This window comes from Pelmatolapia mariae, linkage group LG3_W (assembly GCF_036321145.2).
Source record: "Pelmatolapia mariae isolate MD_Pm_ZW linkage group LG3_W, Pm_UMD_F_2, whole genome shotgun sequence".
NCBI lineage: Eukaryota > Metazoa > Chordata > Actinopteri > Cichliformes > Cichlidae > Pelmatolapia > Pelmatolapia mariae.
The window spans coordinates 75,273,247-75,295,499 of record NC_086229.1 but is presented as its reverse complement, the minus strand read 5'-3'; the positions used below and the strand labels follow the sequence as shown (position 1 = coordinate 75,295,499).

The 22,253-nt window shown below is 41.6% G+C and overlaps 2 protein-coding genes across 2 annotated transcripts; both read left to right on the top strand.

Annotated features, from left to right (window-relative positions):
• The first annotated feature begins 2,186 nt into the window (after positions 1-2,186).
• LOC134618449 (nuclear factor 7, ovary-like) lies at positions 2,187-7,018 on the top strand. Its single transcript, XM_063463843.1, has 2 exons — positions 2,187-2,343; positions 5,141-7,018. The coding sequence occupies exon 2, from the start codon at positions 5,158-5,160 to the stop codon at positions 6,538-6,540; it is 1,383 nt and encodes a 460-aa protein (XP_063319913.1). The 5' UTR covers positions 2,187-2,343; positions 5,141-5,157; the 3' UTR covers positions 6,541-7,018.
• Positions 7,019-19,605: 12,587 nt separating this feature from the next.
• LOC135932673 (nuclear factor 7, brain-like) lies at positions 19,606-20,994 on the top strand. Its single transcript, XM_065470237.1, has one exon. It carries the CDS (start codon positions 19,606-19,608, stop codon positions 20,992-20,994), a length of 1,389 nt encoding a protein of 462 aa, XP_065326309.1.
• Positions 20,995-22,253: the final 1,259 nt, after the last annotated feature.

The following is a 22,253-nucleotide window of genomic DNA, read 5'->3' as shown; positions in this document are numbered from 1 at the left end:
GTGTCTTCTTAAAATATGCAGGGCCTCCCTGTGAGTTTGTCAGCTGCTTCATTTACACTCCAGTCACCCACTCAAAGAAGCAGGAGTGCAGATGATAACGATTCATCCCAGGTTCACTTTGTTGCAAAGCTACTGCCTAAGTTCGCCTACTTTGTAGCACAATCTTTTCTTGTATACTAATCCCACCATGTTGATGAATTTAAAACATGACAAAACAAACAAAATACAGGACGCTTTTTCTGAAACAAGTGGAGAGCTCAACTGGAACCATATGATGCTCTAAAATGTCATGAGAAAAGAAGCACATGAGAAATACTGTTAATGTAAATGTAACCTGTGGGAGACGCTGTTTAAATAGGAAATGAGCTGCAGGAATGCAGTGAGTTCACAGGATTTAATGCTAATACAAAACAGTCTTTTCATAGACATGGAAGTAGTACCAAAGAGACAACAGATCTTACTTTATTAAATACATTCAAACTTTAAAATTGTAGTACAATTTTATTTTATTGTATCTATTGTACATATTACCCGACATCTGTGTGTGGACAGCAGAGAAAGAATTTCATTGTACAGAGAAATGCTTTATTTTCTTGGTACACATGACAATAAACACTTTGAATCTTGATAGTACGAGGGAGACAGGATAAGCTGTTTTTTATGGTGCTCATAAACGGCACCGAGCCGTGAGATGTACAAAGTGGCGTTTAATGACCAGGAAAAACATTGCTTTTTACGTCCTGGACCTGAGAGCAAAGCTACACATGATGGGGAGGTTGTTATGGAAAAATTTGCTCCAGGCCCAGGAACATCAGCAGTGCCTGTACAACAGAGGGGCGAGACTCACTTCTCTTTAGTTTCTATATGAATCATATCAGGTTTCCAATGCATGCAGACATAAGTGATGTAAGTCTCAGGTAAAACTATTGATATCTCTTATCTCATAGGTGTCAAACTCTGGCCCGCGGGCCAAATTTGGCCCGCAGCCTAATTACATTTGGCCCGCAAGGCCATACCAAAATACTATTAGAGCTGGCCTACTGGTATTATACAGCTAATATATATATTGTTTAGTATTAAGCTTTGCTTGTTCCATATTCAGTTTTTCAGCAAAACTTGTTTGAGTCCATAAGAAAAGATTCATTCTTATATCTGGAGGAAGATTTTTCTTTCAATAAATATTAATGTTAGCCCGCGATTTTGTTCCAGTTTTGAATTTTGGCCCACTGTGTATTTGAGTTTGACACCCCTGTTTATCTGCTGCATCATTTACAGACCAAAGCTTAGCTGAACTCTCAGCATTAAGAAAATGGTGTCTGTGTCTTGTCCTCCAGAAAAAACTAAGAGAAATGGGAAACAGAACATATGATCTTGTAGAAATTTTGGGCTTTATAACAAAGGTGACAGAGTCAGGTTGTTTGATATAAGCGTGACAAAAACAGCACAGAAACAGGAGGAGAGCTTCTCTGTTTACTTTCTATCTCATTCTTAGTGTTTTTTACAGGACAAGAGCTCTTTTAACTACAAACTTCAGCACAGCATGGTTGAGTCTGTGTCCTCACCACAGTTCACAGGCCAGACGTTTGGTGAAGCTTTTGCTTGGTTTATCCTAAAACGTTTAAGTACGTTTGGCTTCACAGCAACAAACAGACCCAGTTTCGACAGATAACCAAACTAACTAACTGGTTCTATTTATTATCTAAGTTCAGGACATTATGTCCAGACTCCCTTGGCCCAGAAAATATCTCCCTGACTTTAACCAGTTATGATGGCAATGTAGCTTGCCATCACCAGTGTGTGATGGCAAGCTACATTGCACTTCTAAATGTTAATCACGATAATTCAATTCAGTAATAGCACTCACTGAAGCTTTTGACCCTGCTTTAATGTAGTGCCAACTCTTTAATGAACACATAGCAATGTGTACTTAAAAATCACAAAAATAGCTTTATTTAATCATTTTATTCCACAAATAACCAGAACAAAGTCTAAAACAAAAGCTACCAAACAGCTGCACCACTGAGTCACAATTTATTACCTGAACATGCTGTTTCACAGCTGCTGGCAGGTAAACGACTGAACTCTGCAATGAAACACACTCTCGTTTATGGGTGAAACAAAAGCCTAAAAGGCAGTTGAATTAAGCTCCGCCCCTCACGTTATTCAAATGCGACAAACCAGGAAACAGGAAGTTCTTCGTCCTCAGTAAAGAGAGACGCACAGACGATCAGACTGAGTTCAGACCAAACTAGCAGCTTCCTCTGAGTGAGTCCAGCTACAGGAGAGAAAAGTGGAAAACTCCAACACTGCTGCTTCAAGCTGCTGACGCTCCACACACTGAATGTGAGTTTGAGCAAAAGGTTTTTACCTGTCTTTGAACGCCGAAAAAACGGTGTTTTTTCTGGTGTTCCGTGTCAGCTGTGACGGTGTTTAAAACGCCGTTTTCTTGAAATTATGCACGGCCTTCCCCATGGTTCTCTCATCCAATTACTTTCAACTCCTTTCACTCAATCAAAGAAGTGCAGACCACTGCCTATTCGGTACCAATGCGTGTCACAGTTTTTACTTGTATTATAATCCCACTGTGCATTTTGATGTGTTTAAAGCATGATCAAACAAACAAACGACAGAATGCTTTTTCTGAAACAAGTGGAGGCCTTAACTGTGTTATGTGATACTGCACCTCTGCTCATTCCTGAGCTTCTTTCTTACTTTCCTCTTTACTTCTCTTAACCCTTAAATAATAAAAATCAAGAACAAATACCTCCAATGTTATTATTAAATCTGTCCTGTTTTGGTTTATGAGTAATTTAGGTGAATGAGCTGAATACTTAATTTAAAATATTGCATACAGAAATGAAGGACATGATATAGATATCTATATATATATATATATATATATATATATATATATATATATATATATATATATATATCTGATATAAAGTAAACTTAATTTATCTAAACGTTACAGCAGTTGATATTGATAAACACAGCTATAAAACATTTACAGCAAATAATTAAATGAAGAAAAAACAGTATAGTAGGTCTCAGTATAGTGTAGTGGACATAGAGGGGTTTAGTGTGTGTTCAGTGTTGTGACAGTGCACAGGTCAAAAAACGTGTTAACATTAGAGAGCAGATTACTTTTTCCCAGACAGATACATTGTACAAATTCCGTTTTGAAAATACTGGACTCCTGTGTAAAAAATGTAAACTTTAAAAAAGGAAGCAGTGATTTGCAAATCTCAAAGCCATAATTTATTCACAGTGGAACATAGTCTAGGTTTAAACATTTGACATGTTTTCTATGTCGTTAAAAATAACTCCTTTTGAATATGATGTTTCAAAACAGTTGGTATGGGGCAAGGCTGGAAAAATAAGTGGTTCTAAAAAGAAACAGCTGGAGGGATATTTTAAAAGTAATTAGGTTACTTGGCAACAGGTCAGTAACATGATTGAATATTAAAAGAACATCTTAGAGAAGCAGAGATGATCTGAAGGAAATATGGGCAGAGGTTGATCAATCTGCAAAAAAACTCCATTAACAAATTGTGCAACAATTTCAGAATAATTTTCCTCACTGTAAAGTTGTGAAGACTTGAAATATGTCATCCTCTGGAAGCATCAAAATATATTTTATCAAAAGATTCATATTAAGCAATCTATTATCCTCAACAGGAGCGATCTCACATTTCCAATGATTACAGAAGGGAGAGATGGTTTGTAACGTCTCCTTCTTGGGCGACGACACTCCACTTGAATGACCAGAACTAACATGAAACCACAGCAATTAGATTCTGCCATCATGTACTAAGATTTAAGTTAAAGGTTAAGAGAAGTAAAGTGGAAAATAAGAAAGAAGATCAGAAATGAGCGGAGCTGCTGTAACAGACACCGTTAAGGCCTCCACTTGTTTCAGAAAAAGCATTCTGTTGTTTGCTTGTTTGATCATGCTTTAACACATCAAAATGCACAGTGGGATTATAATACAAGTAAAAACTGTGATAACCATTGGTACCGAATAAACAATCACTTAGCAGCAACAATCTGTAATGAATTATTGTGGTCTGTGCTTCTTCTTTGATTGACACTGAACACTGGAAAAAATGCCATTTTTATCTATCTTTGAACACCGTTTTCTGCTGAGTGACGTAAAAAGCGGCGTTCAAAGACAGGTAAAAACTGCGTTCTTTTCTGCTGCTCAGAAGGGGTGTTCAAGGCCCCACTCTCTGGCGTAAAATACGGCATAAGGCCGTTTTTTTTTTTTTTTTTTTTTTTGTTATTTATTTTTATTTTTTTTACAGCGTCCTGAATTATTAAACGGCATTTTTTTACACCATTTCATAACCAGACGTGTTAGAAAACTCGTGATCTTTGGCTGAAATGGCGTGCCATACCGTTGCAATTTAAAGTATGCGTCAAGCCGAGAACGCGAAAAACTCCCAGATGTGTTCTCGTTCCGCTCGTTTTATCGAGCATGCGTCGGTGGAGATTTGTGTGTACTTGGTACAGCTAAATATCCCAGAATGTACTTTGTCCAAAACTGAAACGCGGCAATGGCAGAGGAGCATGGCTAAAAACTTTTAAATAGACTCTTTCTGGGTCACAAAATAAACTTTGAAGATATTGTCAGGCGAGAATGTAGCTGTGTAAACTTCAAATATCTGCTCGATTTATCAAGATATCACATATTTGCAAGAGTGCTCTGATGTCTTCGGAGAGGAGCAGGCCGGGAGGTCGAGGCTCAGTTTAAACATGATATGTAAGTCTCCTAAATAACTTCTAAATCTTAATGTTTGGTTTATTTCAGTGTTGTATTTGTTCCTGAGTAAATTGGTTTGGCTGAGATTAAAGTTAAGCTTCATGCCATATTAATCACAGTTAAATTAAGGGGACGGCAGTAAAAACTCCGGAGCTGTGACATCATCAAGTACGCTGGTGTTCCAGTTGCACAAATCGCGACTCTGTACTCGCGTTCTCGCCAAGTCCGGACTCCCGTGTGAACTTACAAGGTCCAGACTAAGCGAGAATGTGAATACAGACTCGCACACTTGAGAACTGAGATAATGCTTCAGTGAAGGTAGTAGAGGAGGGAGGGGAGCCAGGACTGACTGTACTTCCTGTCTCCTGTTTTCAGCTTCACTCACAGACTCAATGGCTTCCAGATCAGAGGAGGATCTCTGCTGTCCGGTCTGTCAGGTCTTCAGAGATCCTGTTATTCTGTCATGTAGCCACAGCTTCTGTAAAGACTGTTTGAAGAGATGGTGGAGAGAGAGAACAACACACCAGTGTCCAGTTTGTAAGAGAAGATCTTCAAAGGATGAACCACCTTTAAACCGAGCTTTAAAGAACCTGTGTGAGTCGTTCTTACAGGAGAGAGATCAGAGAGCTTCAGAGGCTCTCTGCAGTCTGCACTCTGAGAAACTCAAACTCTTCTGTCTGGACCATCAGCAGCCAGTGTGTGTCGTCTGCTGTGCCTCAGAAAAACACAACAAGCACAGATTCAGACCCATCGATGAAGCTGCACAACAACACAAGAAGAAACTTCAGGAAACTCTGGAGCCCTTAAAGAAGAAGTTAAAGGTTTGTGAAGAAGTTCAAGTGAAGTTTGCTCAAACAGCAGAACACATTAAGGTCCAGGCCCGACACACAGAGAGGCAGATTAAGGAGCAGTTTAAGAAGCTTCACCAGTTTCTAGCAGAGGAAGAGGAGGCCAGGCTGGCTGCACTGAGGGAGGAAGAGGAGCAGAAGAGTGGGATGATGAAGGAGAAGATGGAGGCTCTGAGCAGAGAGATAGCAGCTCTTTCAGACACAGTCAGAGCCACAGAGGAGGAGCTGAGAGCTGAAGACGTCTCATTCCTGCACAACTACAAGGCTGCAGTGGAAAGAGTCCAGCGCTGCCCCCTGCTGGATGATCCACAGCTGCCCTCAGGAGCTCTGATAGACCAGGCCAAACACCTGGGCAACCTGACCTTCAACATCTGGAACAACATGAAGGACATGGTCTCCTACACTCCTCTTATTCTGGACCCAAACACTGCAAGTCCAGAGCTTATCCTGTCTGAAGATCTGACCAGTGTGAGATATGGAGGAGAGAGGCAGCAGCTTCCTGATAATCCAGAGAGGTTTGATTACTACTGTTCTGTCCTGGCCTCTGAGGGCTTTAACTCAGGGACTCACAGCTGGGATTTTGATGTTGGAGACAGTATACGGTGGGGACTAGGTGTGTTAGCAGAGTCTGACCACAGGAAGGGTCCCATACGGTCTGGTTCATGGAGAATAGGACTTTATAACGGAAAATATTCAGCACGCTCTCTATCAGGTCCAGAAACTGCTCTCTCAGTCCAGAAGAAGCTCCAGAGGATCAGAGTGAATCTGGACTGGAACAGAGGAAAGCTGTCGTTCTCTGATCCTGATACTAACACACACATACACACATTCACAAACACTTTCACTGAGAAGATGTTTCCATACATTAATACAAGGAATGAAGTGAAGGTGTTGCCGTTGAAAGTGTCAGTGGAGCAGATGAGTTGAGGATGATGATGTTTCTAATGTTGTTTCCTGTCAGTGAATTGAAGCTGTTAAACTGCAGCTGTCCTCCTGCTGCCTCATTGTTCATCATGAAATGTTGACAGTTTTAACTTATTAATATAACTTATCAGCACAACAAACCTCCTCAGGTTTGTTGTGCTGATAAGGACAACAACGATTTGTTCCTCCCACCATCCAAAGACATCCAGTTAGTGGCGATAGGTTAATTGGTTAATCCAAATTGCCCATAGGTGTGAATGTGGGAGTGAATGTGAGCGAGAATGGTTGTCTGTCCCTGTGTGTTAGCCCTGTGACATACTGGCTACCTGTCCAGGGTGTACCCCGCCTCTTGCCCTATGACAGCTGGGATAGGCTCCAGCGCCCCCCGCGACCCTGAAAAGAATAAGCAGAAGCAAATGGATGGATGGATTCCACATACAATCCTGTGTATTTTAATCAACATGAACATTGAAAAAGTTGCACTGAGTAAAACATTAGTTTTCATTTGTTAAATAACATCATAATACTGCTGTAATGCAGGATTACTACATGTCAATATGCTATCTTTGTTGTTAAAAATATTTAAAAATAAAAATTAAAACTAATCTTGCTGTAATGCAGTTGTTGCAAGGCATGTATCAAAATTAAAGGTGAGATTTTTAAAGGCAACGCATGTATTTACTAATAATGGCAATGGTCCCATCCTGTATTTGGTGCGGCTCACATTATTGTCAGCTATGCATGGTCATTGTTACACATATCTTTTCTGGTATTTGTAAATGTTGAGCTACCTAAAAATCATACGCTTAAATACTGTAATCATTATTCATTATGGAGTACCAGGGTCAAATCTATCAAATAGAACATTTTGCACTTTAATAATGAATGGTGCAATAATGGACGCATTAGTAAATTGAATTTATTTATAGTTGTTTTACTCATTTAGACATTACTAAAGTATTTCATTATTTGAATGCAAATATAAATTGATTGAATACGTAATGGAAAATGTATTTATAGTTTTTATACATTTATATTTTGCAATGAAATATAAAAAGTATAATAAATTATATTGATCGTATTTTTAATGACTGGGACATAGAGAGATTGAAATTTCATTACGTCCAAAAGAGGGTAAAAAGGCACAACCTCCAGTCTTATATGTGATTATAGTGTGCTATAATAGAGTTTCTGTCACGGCCGAGGCCGCCTCAAGGCAAGGCAAGGCAAGTTTATTTATATAGCACAATTCAACAACAAGGTGATTCAAAGTGCTTTACAGAGACATTAAAAACAAAAACAAATAAAAAGCATGATTTAAAATTGATTAAGACAAGCAAACAAACAAACAAACAAAACGGTATATAAAATCAAAAATCAAAACAGTAGATAAAATCAGAACAGTAGATAAAACCAGTAGTTAAAATGTAAGTTTTGAAATTTAAGCTTAAAAGTGTGGATTTGGTGCTTTATTCAAAAGCAGCTGAGAACAGGTGAGTCTTCAACCTGGATTTAAATAAACTGAGTGTTTCAGCTGATCTGAGGCTTTCTGGGAGTTTGTTCCAGATATAAGGAGCATAAAAGCTGAATGCAGCTTCTCCGTGTCTGGTTCTGACTCTGGGAACTGATAAAAAACCGGATCCAGATGACCTGAGGGATCTGGAAGGTTCATACTGGGTCAGGAGGTCACTGATGTATTTTGGTCCTAAACCATTCAGAGCTTTATAGACCAGCATCAGAACTTTAAAGTCTATCCTCTGACGGACAGGCAGCCAGTGTAAAGACCTCAGAGCTGGACTGATGTGGTCCACTTTTTTTGGTCTTAGTGAGGACTCGAGCAGCAGAGTTCTGAATGAGCTGTAGTTGTCTGACTGATTTTTTTAGGTAGACCTGTAAAGATGCTGTTACAGTAATCAAGCCTGCTAAAGATGAATGCATGGACTAGTTTTTCCAGGTCCTGTTGAGACAGATCTTTTATCCTTGATATATTCTTGAGGTGATAGTAAGCTGATTTTCTCTCAAAAGAGAAATGACTCAAATGCTGGGCGCCGAACAGCACGTAAGTAGTTTCAGTGACAACGTTTATTTTCTCAATAAGTGTTCACAAACAGGAGACTGGAATGTGAGTTGAACAAGTGCTAAATGCCACAACTAAACCAAATTGCTAAGTAAGCAATCTGGTCGTTGGTTAGTGGAAACAGCTGTTCCGAGGATCGGGCTGGGGGAGAGTCAAACTGGGTCCGGGGAAAGGGACAGAGTCACTGAAAATAGAGTACAGACTTTCAGGTATGGTTCGGAAGGAATACGGGCAAACTGTTCGTTCTGAATTTTCCTTAGTACTGCTTACTTGCCGCGGGTGGTCTGTAGTGGCGTGGAGGGGTGAGTGGTCCGAAATTCCTGGCGTTGAGGCAGGGAGGCAGGCAGGTGAGCGGGGTGAACAGCCTGTGGGACTGTCAGGTGGTCCAGCGTCCGGATGGGAGCTCTTCGGCTGAGATTTGTGTCTGGCAACTTGGTGCGTGGCTATGAAAGAAAACACACGATGAGACAAGGTAGTTTTCAAGGCGTGTGCAAAATCACAGTGGTGGCCTGCACTAACTAGTGTTAGCTGAGAATCTGGCGAAGAGAGATTGAGTGCGCTGGCCTTCATTACCCACAGGTGCGAGCAATCAGCAGAACACAGAGGCCCCTCCCAGGGGTGGAGATGCCGGATCGGAGGGAGACACACTAGCACACACCCGGACCATGACAGTTTCTTTGTGTGCTTTTACTAACAGTAACTTTATTCTTTGTTCTTAATCAAAAGAGATAAGGTAAGGTTGAGATAAGATAAAGGTGTGTGTGCGCATGTAAGGAAGTGCATGAATGAGAGCAGACACACACGCAGATTTCTGAGTCTCTGACTTTTAAGGTGTACGATTTAGTAAAAAGAAATTGTTTTGAGTAAATTGTGATTGACAAACACAGAGTTTTAAAGATATGAAAGTATTTGGTTTAAAAGGGATAATGCTAAACTGAATGAGTACACACATGAGTACACATGAATGTACTAATGAAATTGAAGTAAAATAGCATAAAATGGATGATGCATGAAGTGAAGCCTACTCATATGTGACTGAATGTTCATATGTAATGGAATTTTCTATATTAAGAATGAGACTGAAAAGAAGAAAATGCAATGGCATGATTTTTAAGTTTAAACTATTTTAAAATCACTACTCAGGTCCCCAGCTCTTATCAGAGAAGGCAAGGTCAAAACCTGGACTTTGATGCAGCCAGAACTGGGCAAGTCCCCTCACCCACATCAGCTCCATTCAAATTCTGTACTGCTTGCTGAGTAATACACATAGAATCAGAGATAAGACTTTTTTTAAACAGAATGTCATTTGGTGGTGTGAAGCAGGCAGGATTGAGGACCCAAAATGCAGACTCATACGCAGGACTTAACTCGAAAACAGCTTTTTTGGTGTTTTGCCTAAACTAGAAGGCATAGTAAAACTATATAAACAGGTGGAACACACAGCCAGGGAATGAGGGAGATTGTGATTGAAGACAGAGGTAGATGCAGACATAAATACACACAAGGGCAAACGAGGGAATCATGGCTAAGAGGAGACACCTCGGAAGCACAGCTGGACACAATCTAACAAACGAGACAGGGGACATAAAAACTGAATATGATGTACACCAGGCAAGAGACTATTAAAGGGATAAAGGAAATACGGGGAACACACAAACTGAGATAGGATCTGACACAACCCAGGGAACATAGAGAGCGAGGGATGTCAGAGAGGGCAAGAGAGCAGGACGAAAAGAGCATGATGAATGAGGGTGAGAGAGCATGGGAGGAGGGAGGGCAAGGGGCGAGAGAGAGACAGACAGAGACATGACCGGGGAAACATTCACCAACACCAAGGCTACGTCCACACGTACACGGGTGTTTTTGAAAACGGAGATTTTCTGTTTTCGTTTTAAAAAATAATCCCCTCCACACGTAAATGCTAAAATGAAGGAAAACACTGCTAGGAACATGCCAAAGCAACAGGTGGCGATATATTCATAACCGTATAGAAATGTTAGCCAATCAGAAGTCTAGAAGCCTCGGTGGGAAATAGCAAACAAAGATCGGGCATAGAAGCAGAACCGAGTCCAAAGTGTGGAGGGACAGTAACTGTGTGTGTATATTTAAGCATTTAAACACTGCAGAGAGTACAATTAACAGTAAAAGTATTTTGTCTAAGTCCCAATTGTATAAATTCATTTCACCGAAACAATAACGCACACCTTTGACGCTGCGTTTACTCCGTTTTCCTCGTCCACACGTAAATGCAAAAATGGAGTTTGGAAAATATCCACCCTGGTTTTTAAAAATCTTTTTCAGTGACGGAAAACGGCATTTACGTGTGGACGTAGCCCAAGAGACAAGACAGACTTCACAGAAAGACACATGTAACAAACCCAGACAAACAGGAGACAGAGACGAGACCAAGACATGAACGGCATGCTCTACATTATCTGTTCGTTATGATCAGATAATGTAGACTGAACAAAGATCAGAAGTTCCCAGATTTCTAAACTGTGAATGCAAAGCTTTAACTAAATTCCTTGAATTAAATTTAAAAGTCTGTACTTTGGTCATATGTTGATATTTTGAATTAAAATTCACTGTGTTGATGCACAGAAAGGAAAATAAAATAAATGTGTCTGTAACGTTGGACCCGTTAATCATAGGCAGGACACGAACGTACTGACAGCACTACTTTATTTTCAACTGTGATTATACTGTGGTTTTTCGTTATACTGGGACACAGACACTCCCGCTCTGCTGTCACGTCCGCTCTCTCTCCCTCCGACTGTTACTGTGAACATATAAAGAGACATCATCACACTCACGTCCCAGCACACCTGTTCAACCTCACCCCTGCGCCGCCCCGGGATCTCACTGCGTCACCCCTCCTCTGCAGCCGGCCAGAGACCACACCCACGCCACACATCCCCACTGCCCGACTGAGGCCGGGGCCCATCCGGCCGAACCTACTCTTCCCCTCCCGCCCCCAGGAAATCAACCACGACCATCTGTGCGCCCGGTCTATGGATCACATTGAACTTAAAGGGCTGCAGAGTCAGATACCACCGAGTGATCTGGGCGTTGACATCCTTCATACGGTGGAGCCACTGCAGCAGGGCATGGTCTGAGCAGAGGGTGAATGGGCATCCCAGGAGGTAGTAGCGAAGGGAGTCAATCGCCCACCGGATCGCTAGGCACTCCTTCTCCACGGTACTATACCGAGACTCGCGGTCCGTTAGCTTCCGGCTGATGTAGACGACCGGCCGGTCGGCTCCCCCTACCTGCTGGGACAAAACGGCCCCCAGCCGTCTGTTCGAGGCATCAGTCTGCAGACAAAAAGGGAGGGAGAAGTTAGGCGTGAACAGCAGCGACTCTCCACAGAGAGCCCATTTCACCTGCACAAACGCCACCTGGCACTGCTCCATCCACTGGACCAGATCCGGGGCACCTTTGTGGGTGAGATCAGTAAAATGGCTGGTCAGGTCCGCGAACCCTGGTACGAACCGCCGGTAGTAGCCGGCCAGTCCCAGAAACTGTCTCACCTCCTTTTTCGTCTTGGGGCGCGGGCATGATGCAATCACCGCCGTCTTCTCCACTTGAGGCCGCACCTGCCCGCCCCCCAAGTGGTACCCCAAATACTGTACCTCCCTCCGTCCAACCTCACACTTCTTCGGGTTGGCCGTGAACCCCGCCTGCCTCAGAGACTCCAGCACCGCAGCCACACGCCGCACATGCTCCGCCCACGTGTCACTGTAGATGATGATGTCATCTAGATAAGCAGCAGCATAGGCAGCGTGGGGCTGCAGCACCCAGTCCATGAGGTGCTGAAAGGTGACAGGGGCCCCGAACAAGCCGAATGGAAGCGTAACGAATTGGTACAAACCGTATGGAGTGGAGAAGGCTGTCTTTTCCTTGGATTCTGCAGACAAGGGAATCTGCCAATAGCCCTTGGTTAACCCTTTAAAGCCGGTCGGAGCAGACACGCTCCATTTTGCGTAACTATTTTTAAATCCCGGTAGCACTGCAACCATGTAAGCTAGCGCAATAATTATTTTTGCATATGAAACCGGAGGAGTTGTACTTACATCTGATGCCATCAGCTTGTCCTAGGTCACAGTTTCCTTCCACATATAGCTTTGCAAAAACTGCATAAAAAGCACTTGCAGCAACAAAAACATAATATTCCAGAAACAGGCTTTGCCGATCCGATCAGCTGTTCATAACACTTCCTACGTCCATCAGCGTGAACTATCGCATGTCCGCCATGACCTGCCCGAAACCGGAAGTGACGTCATTTTGCGGAAATGTAGTTTTTTACCATCGGGGCCTTATGAGCCTATACTGGTGTTTTTAAAAGTTATGTTTGACTTTATGACTTTCTGTGTCGTTTATGGGATGCTTAGGACTCATATTGCACTGCTGGAAAAAGTTTATTTTTTATGCATATGCTGCTTTTTTGCAAATTTGCATTATAATATTTATTTTCGTTTTTCCTGCAGTATATGAAAATTGGTGTATTTCAAAAATAAAACTATGAAGACACTAAAAATAAATTTCCTGTGGTGGGAAACTAGTTTGTGCAACTTTTTTGTATTTACAGTTTTGAGGGATAAGCCTCTTAAATTTCTGTAACTAGAAATATCTGTTAAAAAAACAAAAACGATTTTCAATTTTTTTGTAGTTTATTGCACTTTTTTGCAATTTATGTAATTACTATGCACTTAATGCATACATATTATTAAAATTATGGCTATAATGGTTGTATTGATGTATAGCAACTTGAAATACTCCCAAAAATGTCACTACAGCATGTAAAAATATAATATAAGCTCTGGCGGACTTGTTTCTATGGTAGGTCTTAAAGGGTTAATCCAGTGTCGTGAAAAAGCGAGCGGTACCCAACCGGTCCAGGAGCTCGTCAACCTGGGGCATGGGATAAGCATCGAAACGTGACACTTCATTCACCCTACGATAATCAACACAGAACCGTATAGACCTATCTTTCTTCACCACAAGAACAATGGGGCTACACCAAACACTGTGTGACTCTTCTATTACTCCCAACCTCAGCATTTCCTTCAGTTCCCGGAGCACAATTTGTGTTTTATGTTCCGGCAGCCTGTAGGGCCGTGAACGCACCGTCACGCCAGGCTGCATCTCAAAATGGTGCTCTATGAGAGAAGTACGGCCGGGTAAGGGGGAGAACACGTCGGCAAAGCGCTGTTGCAATGCAGCAACATCTTCCCTCTGGGCCTGTGAGAGATGATCACTACAATGGAGGGAAGCGGGGATGTTAGATTTTGGCACCTCCGGCCCCAACTCATCTCTCTCTCTTAGCAGGCTCACCAGAGAAGCGTTCTCCACCTCCCTCCAGGCTGTGAGGAGGTTGAGGTGGTAAATCTGCGTGGCTCTGCCCCTGTCCGATCGTACTACCTCATAATCAACGTCCCCCACTCGTCGTGTGACCACAAACGGCTCTTGCCACTTGGCGAGTAATTTAGAGCTGGAAGAAGGAAGTAACACAAGCACTTTATACACAAGCACGGGCGATTGTGGCTCAAGAGTTGTGAGTTCGCCTTGTAATCGGAAGGTTGCCGGTTCGAGCCCCGGTTCACCCGTTGCCTAATGGTGGTGGTCAGAGGGCCCGGTGGCGCCAGTGTCCGGCAGCCTCGCCTCTGTCAGTGCGCCCCAGGGTGGCTGTGGCTACAACGTAGCTTGCCATCACCAGTGTGTGTGAATGGGTGGATGACTGGATATGTAAAGCGCTTTGGGGTCCTTAGGGACTAGTAAAGCGCTATATAAATACAGGCCATTTACCATTTTACCATTTACTTTATCTCCCGGTGAAAATTGCCTGAGTTCTGTTGTACAGGTGTTGCTGCCGCTGCTGGACCTGGAGCAAATTCTCCCATGAGAGTCTCCCCAGTGTGTGCAGCTTTGCTCTCAGGTCCAGCACGTACTGAACTTCACTTTTCGCAGGGCTCGGACCCCCCTCCCAGTTTCACTTAATCAGGTCGATCACCCCCGCAGCTTTCTGCCGTTCAAAGGGAGAAAATCCCGCGTAGGCCTGGGGCACCTCCCGCACTGCGAACAACAGAGGGTCTAACCAGCGATCCCAATTGCGTTCATCCTCGTGAATGAACTTACAGATCATGGACTTCAGGGTTTTATTCAGCCGCTCCACCAACCCATCGGGCTGAGGGTGGTAGATGCTGGTCCGCACAGCCTTAATGCCCAATAACCCGTACAGTTCCCTCAGTGTGCGAGACATGAACGATGGCCCTGGTCGGTCAGTATTTCTTTCGGAATACCAACCCGGGAGACGACCTGAAACAGTGCCTGTGCCACACTTCTCACGGAAATGGTGCGCAGTGGCATTGCTTCCGGGTATCGTGTCGCATAATCCACCAGGATTAATACGAACCGATACCCTCGTGCACTCCAGTGAAATGGCCCGATGAGGTCCATACCGATACGGTCAAACGGGACCTCCATGAGGGGTAATGGGCGCAAAGCCGCCTTCGGGATGGCCGGCTGGCTAACCAGCTGACACTCCAGACACAACGAGCATCGGCAGCGCACGTCGGCCCAGATGCCGGGCCAGTAGAATCGGGCAATTATCCGCTCCAGAGTTTTTTCGCATCACTATGTGTCCGGCCATGGGCTTTAAATAAGTCGCCTGAAAAATCATTTCCCGGCCCTAGCTTACACCTAAACATGATATACCATGTTTTGACTGAGAGATTTCTGAAAAACATTAAAACGTACAGCTCTGCTATCACTTCCAACATAAATAAATACAGAAAACTAAACAGCATTGATGTTTGCAGGGTTACTGAAGTTGGGCTAGCTGATATATAATGATCTGCTATGTGATTGCTAGCTACACAGCTATGTTAGCATAACATAAACGCAGTGAAGCTGGAGGATGAATACTAATTTTTTTCCACTCGATAAAAGTTAATGGGAGGTTTCCTGATGGTTAGGGACAAATGCAATCGCATGGCAGGATGCTGTAAATGGACCAAACTTCAGTCAGGAGAACAATATGAAGTTAGTCATTAATATACTGCAACAACATGGGAATAGAGCAGCCACGTGAGAATTCAACACTAATGAAACAATGGTACGGAAGTGGAAGAAGCAAGAAAAATGATTTGAGTAAGGTTTGACTTACTGTATCTGACTCTTTTGTTTCGCTTAATGTGCCTTATAATCCAGTGCGCCTTATGTATAAATACAGACCCATTCATCCACAGTGTGCCTTATAATCTGGTAGCCCTTATGGTCCGAAAAATACGGTAATCTTCATAATTAATAGAAAATTATCAGGTCAGCGCATTCACAAACTTAGGTTCCCCCATTTCCCAATACCCCATTAGCCTTTTATGGCTGAGGGGAAAAAAAACTTTTCGCATTTCAAATCAAAATTTATTTCTATAGCACATTTTGAAAACAACAGTGTTGACCAAAGTGCTTCACAATCAGCCAAAAAGAGAATAAAAAGTTAAATACAAAACATTAGTAAACAAACAGACCAATAAACAGCACAGGTGACAAATATAAAAAGCAAGCTGGATGATAGTCAAATGTATTTGATTCAAAGCCAAAGTAAAAAGGGGAGTTTTAAGACATGATTTAAAAAACTGAATAGACTCGGAAGTACGAATGTCAACAGGAAGGTTATTCCAGAGTCTAGGTGCTGCAGTTGCAAAGGCATGATCACCTCTGAACTTCAGCCGAGACCTTGGTTGAACTAAGAGCATCTGACTAGAAGATCTTAGTGCTCATTTAAACATTGTGAAAAACATATTTAACTTATCCAAGTACATCTCCAAATTGCATATAATGCTGTGTTGAAATCTTGTGTTTTTTGTGTCAAACACCATATAAATCTGAAGAATAATCCATGGTGACATGAACAAACATGAAAAAAAGTGACCGCTTGAGTGGCTGATCAACAGTAATGAGTCTCTGAGACCAGATTTGACTAAACAGCATACTTAGAAAGGACATGGACATTATGTTCAAGAAACTAGATCTTAAACCCTGCATTGTCATCAGTTCTGCTTGAGAACCCCCCGTGTTAGCCATCAGATTTTTTACTGTGGATTAGAATGATGATGATGATGATGATGAACCTCTCTGCAGCTAGAAAACAAAAACAAAAAAACCCCCCAAAAGTTGGATTTACCCAGTGCCTAAACATGATGTCTAAAAAGATACTCTTTCAGTTTTAAAGTTTTATAATTTCAGGACATAATAAAAACCAAAACAAAAGAACACGACATATTATACTGTGTCATTATTTATTTAACAAAAAATAAGGTAAAATGCAGTTTGAAAAACTAAGTACATAGTTATTTTTTCCATGGCAATTCGATCCCACAAGGGAAATTTTTGTGTTACAGCAGAACGATCAAAACTAAGAATAGCAGTCTACAATACATAACAAATAAACGACACAGTTAAAACACAAAAGCACCAAAGGTCGTGTGTAATGCCTTACAGAGAGTGCAGGAATTTATATATTTACAATAGTAATAAAAAAAGTGAAGATAGCCACAAACACACTCCCACCACATACTCCCATTGCCCGACTTAGGCCAGGAGCCATCCGGCCTAGCCTACTCAGCCCCCTCCCTCCCTCACGAGTTTGAGAGGAAATTAGAAAGTGCTTGGGCAATATAGATATATTACAAAAATTGGTCTATAAAAGCAGCGGTCCCCAACCTTTTTTGCGCCACGGACCGGTTTATGCCGCGAAAAGACCCAGGAAAACCGAGTTAACGATAAAAACGATAACAAAATAACGCTGAAAACCGATAAAAACCCCGAAAACCATACATTTCACACCTGAGCCTCAACTCTCGCGGCCCGGTACCAAACTACTCACGGACCGGTACCAGTCCGAGGCCCGGGGGTTGGGGACCGCTGTATTAAAGGTATAAGGGTACAAAATATGGGTCTATTATGGATATGTTACAATGTACACAATATGAAGGTATGTTATGAATATGCTATAACTATAAGTATGCCCAGGCTGTAGTGTGCATACTTGTATTTTATGTTCAGCTAAACAATGGGGTCATAAATGCACTGTCATGCCAGGTCTTGTTTCAAAGCAGAGGGGGATGGGTGTGCAATTTGGACACATAAGTTAGTGAATGCGATAACTTGAGATAAGGAAATGCGATACAATAGATCTTTCTACTAAAAACCTTGGACAAGGTTTAATGCCAGTGACGTCAACCTCAAGGTCAACGGGAAATGTAACAATGCTGGAACCTTGTGTGGGATGGTACTATTTCTTATTAGGTACTTCAGGCTAATATCAACCACGACTCAGCAACAAGCGAGTCTGGGGTTTTTAAAGTTTTTAACATGAAATTTTAATTTTGCTCCTTTGATCATGTCAGACAACATGACCAAACTATCAGTGGGATCAGTGGTGGAGGGATTATAGTAAAGTCATAAAGCTATTCCTAACAATTCTCTCAGTTTCTCTCATATGTTAAAGCACTTTGTAAGGCTTAATGAAAATTCAGACTATACTAATTCCTCTTCCTTTTCAAGAGGAATTATCATCATAAACAGAAAACAGACAGAAGGAGCCAGCAGGAACTGTTCGCTTTCTGAGAATCTTTACATTTTTTAAAATAATTTATCAGTTTCACAATGATTTAATTAAAGTGTTCATAACATGCAAAAAAAGACACTTCACTTTCCAATGCTCTGGTTATTTTGATCTTATATACTTACTGTTCATTAAATAAAAAGTTTTAATTTTTATTAAGTTGACTGAACGTATTGAATCTCTTCCCCTTTGTAGATGCTTGAACATTCTCATACTGCAGGATTCAGAATGACATCTGAACATCTAAAGCATCTTCTTTTGTCTTTAATGTCTTTCTTCTCTTGTGCTATGTTCTGAAAATTCAAAACAGTAGCTTTACATGAATCATTTGTAAAACATTTTCTATCCAGGTCAGAGTTTACTCACTGAATTCATCCTCTCTCTGAAACAAATCTGGACTCTGCTAACGTGCTATAGTGTAGCACAGCCTGAATCAGTAATTTGTGATTAATATGTGAAGAGAAATATCACTCATCTTGACTTTAAAATACAGTGAAGTTACTAATAAAATGACAAATATTTTTGGTATAATTTGTCTTCTTTCCTTGAAAATATTGACAAAGGGTGGAATTATTTCGATATGGACATACTTTGTTTTCCAGCACCCTAGTATAGTCACTATAAACAGTGCAACCTGTCAGAGTACTGTTTTTCACTAATTATCCATTAAATATTTGATGTGCTGGTGTGCTTTAACAACCTATTATTTAAATATAATTCCAATACTCAGAAACAAGTTCACAAGATTTATCACCAATGAGCTGAAAACTGTTGTTCTTGCCAATAAACACACAAAATTCCCTGTGTATATGTTCCTGCATTACACTCCTGAGGTATGTGGAAAAAAAGAACATTGTTTTTTAAACTTTCAAAGCACTTTCAAAATGAAAGCTCACAAAGACCTCAATGACTGAATCACACTTTCTTTTCTGAGCTTCATGCTGTGACCTGTTTTACAGCTGCCAGCAGGTAAACTGCTGAACTTTGGAATGAAATGCACCTTCATTTCTCGGTAAAGCGAGAGTATTTGAGAAAGGAAAGTGAATTAACCTCCCCTCCTCATCTGACTCATTTAAAGCTAACCAGGAAACAAGCTGTTCTTTTTCATCAGAAAAGAGAGACGCACAGACGATCAGACTGAGTTCAGACCAAACTAGCAGCTTCCTCTGAGTGAGTCCAGCTACAGGATAGAAAAATGGAAAACTCCAACACTGCTGCTTCAAGCTGCTGACGCTCCACACACTGAATGTGAGTTTGAGCAAAAACACGACTCAAAGGAAGTTTCAGTGAAGGTAGTAGAGGAGGGAGGGGAACCAGGACTGACTGTACTTCCTGTCTGCTGTTTTCAGCTTCACTCACAGACTCAATGGCTTCCAGATCACAGAAGGATCTCTGCTGTCCGGTCTGTCAGGAGGTCTTCAGAGATCCTGTTCTTCTGTCATGTAGCCACAGCTTCTGTAAAGACTATCTGAAGAGATGGTGGAGAGAGAGACCAACACACGAGTGTCCAGTTTGTAAGGAAATATCAGTTTATGATCCACCTTCAAACCTGGCTTTAAAGAACCTGTGTGAGTCGTTCTTACAGGAGAGAGATCAGAGAGCTTCAGAGGCTCTCTGCAGTCTGCACTCTGAGAAACTCAAACTCTTCTGTCTGGACCATCAGCAGCCAGTGTGTGTCATCTGTTGCATCTCAGAAAATCACACCAATCACAGATTCAGACCCATTGATGAAGTTGCACAACAACACAAGAAGGAACTTTGGGAAACTCTGGAGCCCTTAAAGAAGAAGTTAATGGTTTATGAAGAATTTCAAGTGAAGTTTGATCAAACAGCAGAACACATTAAGGTCCAGGCCCGACACACAGAGAGGCAGATTAAGGAGCAGTTTAAGAAGCTTCACCAGTTTCTAGCAGAGGAAGAGGAGGCCAGGCTGGCTGCACTGAGGGAGGAAGAGGAGCAGAAGAGTGGGATGATGAAGGAGAAGATGGAGGCTCTGAGCAGAGAGATAGCAGCTCTTTCAGACACAGTCAGAGCCACAGAGGAGGAGCTGAGAGCTGAAGACGTCTCATTCCTGCACAACTACAAGGCTGCAGTGGAAAGAGTCCAGCGCTGCCCCCTGCTGGATGATCCACAGCTGCCCTCAGGAGCTCTGATAGACCAGGCCAAACACCTGGGCAACCTGACCTTCAACATCTGGAACAACATGAAGGACATGGTCTCCTACACTCCTCTCATTCTGGACCCAAACACTGCTCATCCAAACCTCATCCTGTCTGAAGATCTGACCAGTGTGAGACGAGGAGGAGAGAGGCAGCAGCTTCCTGATAATCCAGAGAGGTTTGACTTATACAACTCTGTCCTGGGCTCTGAGGGTTTTAACTCAGGGACTCACAGCTGGGATGTCGAGGTTGGATACAGTACATTATGGGTAGTGGGTGTGTCACCAGAGTCTGTCCAGAGAAAGGGACACATACAGTCTGGATTATGGGGAATAGGGTTTCATCAAAGTCAATACTCATCATGTTGTCCATCAGCTGGATCTAGTGTTCTCCCAGTTCAGAAGACGCTCCAGAGGATCAGAGTGAATCTGGACTGGAACAGAGGAAAGCTGTCGTTCTCTGATCCTGATACTAACACACACATACACACCTTCACACACACTTTCACTCACAGGATGTTTGCATTCATTGGCACTGTGAATGATGCCGATGTGTTGCCATTGAAGGTGTCAGTGTCAGTGGAGCAGATGAGTTGAGGATGATGATGTTTCTAATGTTGTTTCCTGTCAGTGAATTGAAGCTGTTAAACTGCAGCTGTCCTCCTGCTGCCTCGTTGTTCCAAAGCTCTTTGTTTCTCTTTTAGTTCTCACTGTTTCTTTCTGTTTCTGCTGTCCACCTTTTCACATGGAAAATCATTTCACTGTTTCTCACTGAATGACTCCTCAAACTAGATTTGAAATTCTATCAAGTTTCTAATCATTACAAGTGATTCATGTTTCTATTTGATGTGTGTAAATGGAGATGATTTGTTGCTGTAGTTATAAAACTTTAGATAAAACAAGTTTAAACAGGAAATGTTGTCAGTTTCACATAACAGATTTTAAAAAAGTGTTTTTGTCTTTGTTAATCAACACTACCAGCCTGGTATAACTGTCTGTCACACATTAATGTCTACATGATAAGTAGTGCTTTTTTGCTGTGTCTGAACTTCTTAAAACTTATTGCTAGACAAATGCCATTTTTCCATCACTGTTCAAAAAGGATTGGAAAAATAATGTAAATTTGCCATCCGTTCTGTTTTTACAAAAAAAAATGTTGTAGTTTAAATTTAAGTTTTTATATTAAATAAAGTCTATTCACATGTAAGAACAATGGAATTCCTTGATAATGTGGTCAAACACCACTGTGGTACAATTCAATGGGGTCTAAAATTGTTAGAACGTTCTGTTATTACTCGTTTATTTAATCTGATTCTATGTGATCTACTTTTATTTACTTTTATTTAATTTAGTAAAATTGTATATTATCCAGGTTACCAGCAGGTTAAACTGTAGTCTAACTTTCAGTTAGATAGTGTGGAATTACATGGATTATTTTACATAACCATCATCTTATCATTCCATTAATTATCATTTCATCAAAGTGTTTATTGAAGCTGCTGGCGTTATGTTATAATTTATATTATAGGGGTTATCATAATCAAATATTAACATTTTTATTACAGGTGCAGTTATAACTACTTTAAAATGAGTGAGTTAAATATATATGTATCATAACTCATATGCTGAGTATATTGGTATAGTAAAATAGTAGCTGAGCAAAGGCCTGAATGCATTCAGCTTCTTGTGGTATTTGAGTTTGCTTAGTTACAGGTGACGGAAGGATGTCCAGTCCACGGGGACCTCAAAGGCCTGAGATCTTTACCATATTTGGATGGATGGGGAACTTCTGTGTCTGCAGTTATCTCTTAAAATACATGAATGTTCTGTACATGCAAATTATGTGACTGTAAACG

Coding starts and splice junctions, on each gene's coding strand:
- LOC134618449 (XM_063463843.1), top strand. CDS start 5,158: ATGGCTTCCAGATCAGAGGAGGATCTCTGCTGTCCGGTCTGTCAGGTC.
- LOC135932673 (XM_065470237.1), top strand. CDS start 19,606: ATGGCTTCCAGATCACAGAAGGATCTCTGCTGTCCGGTCTGTCAGGAG.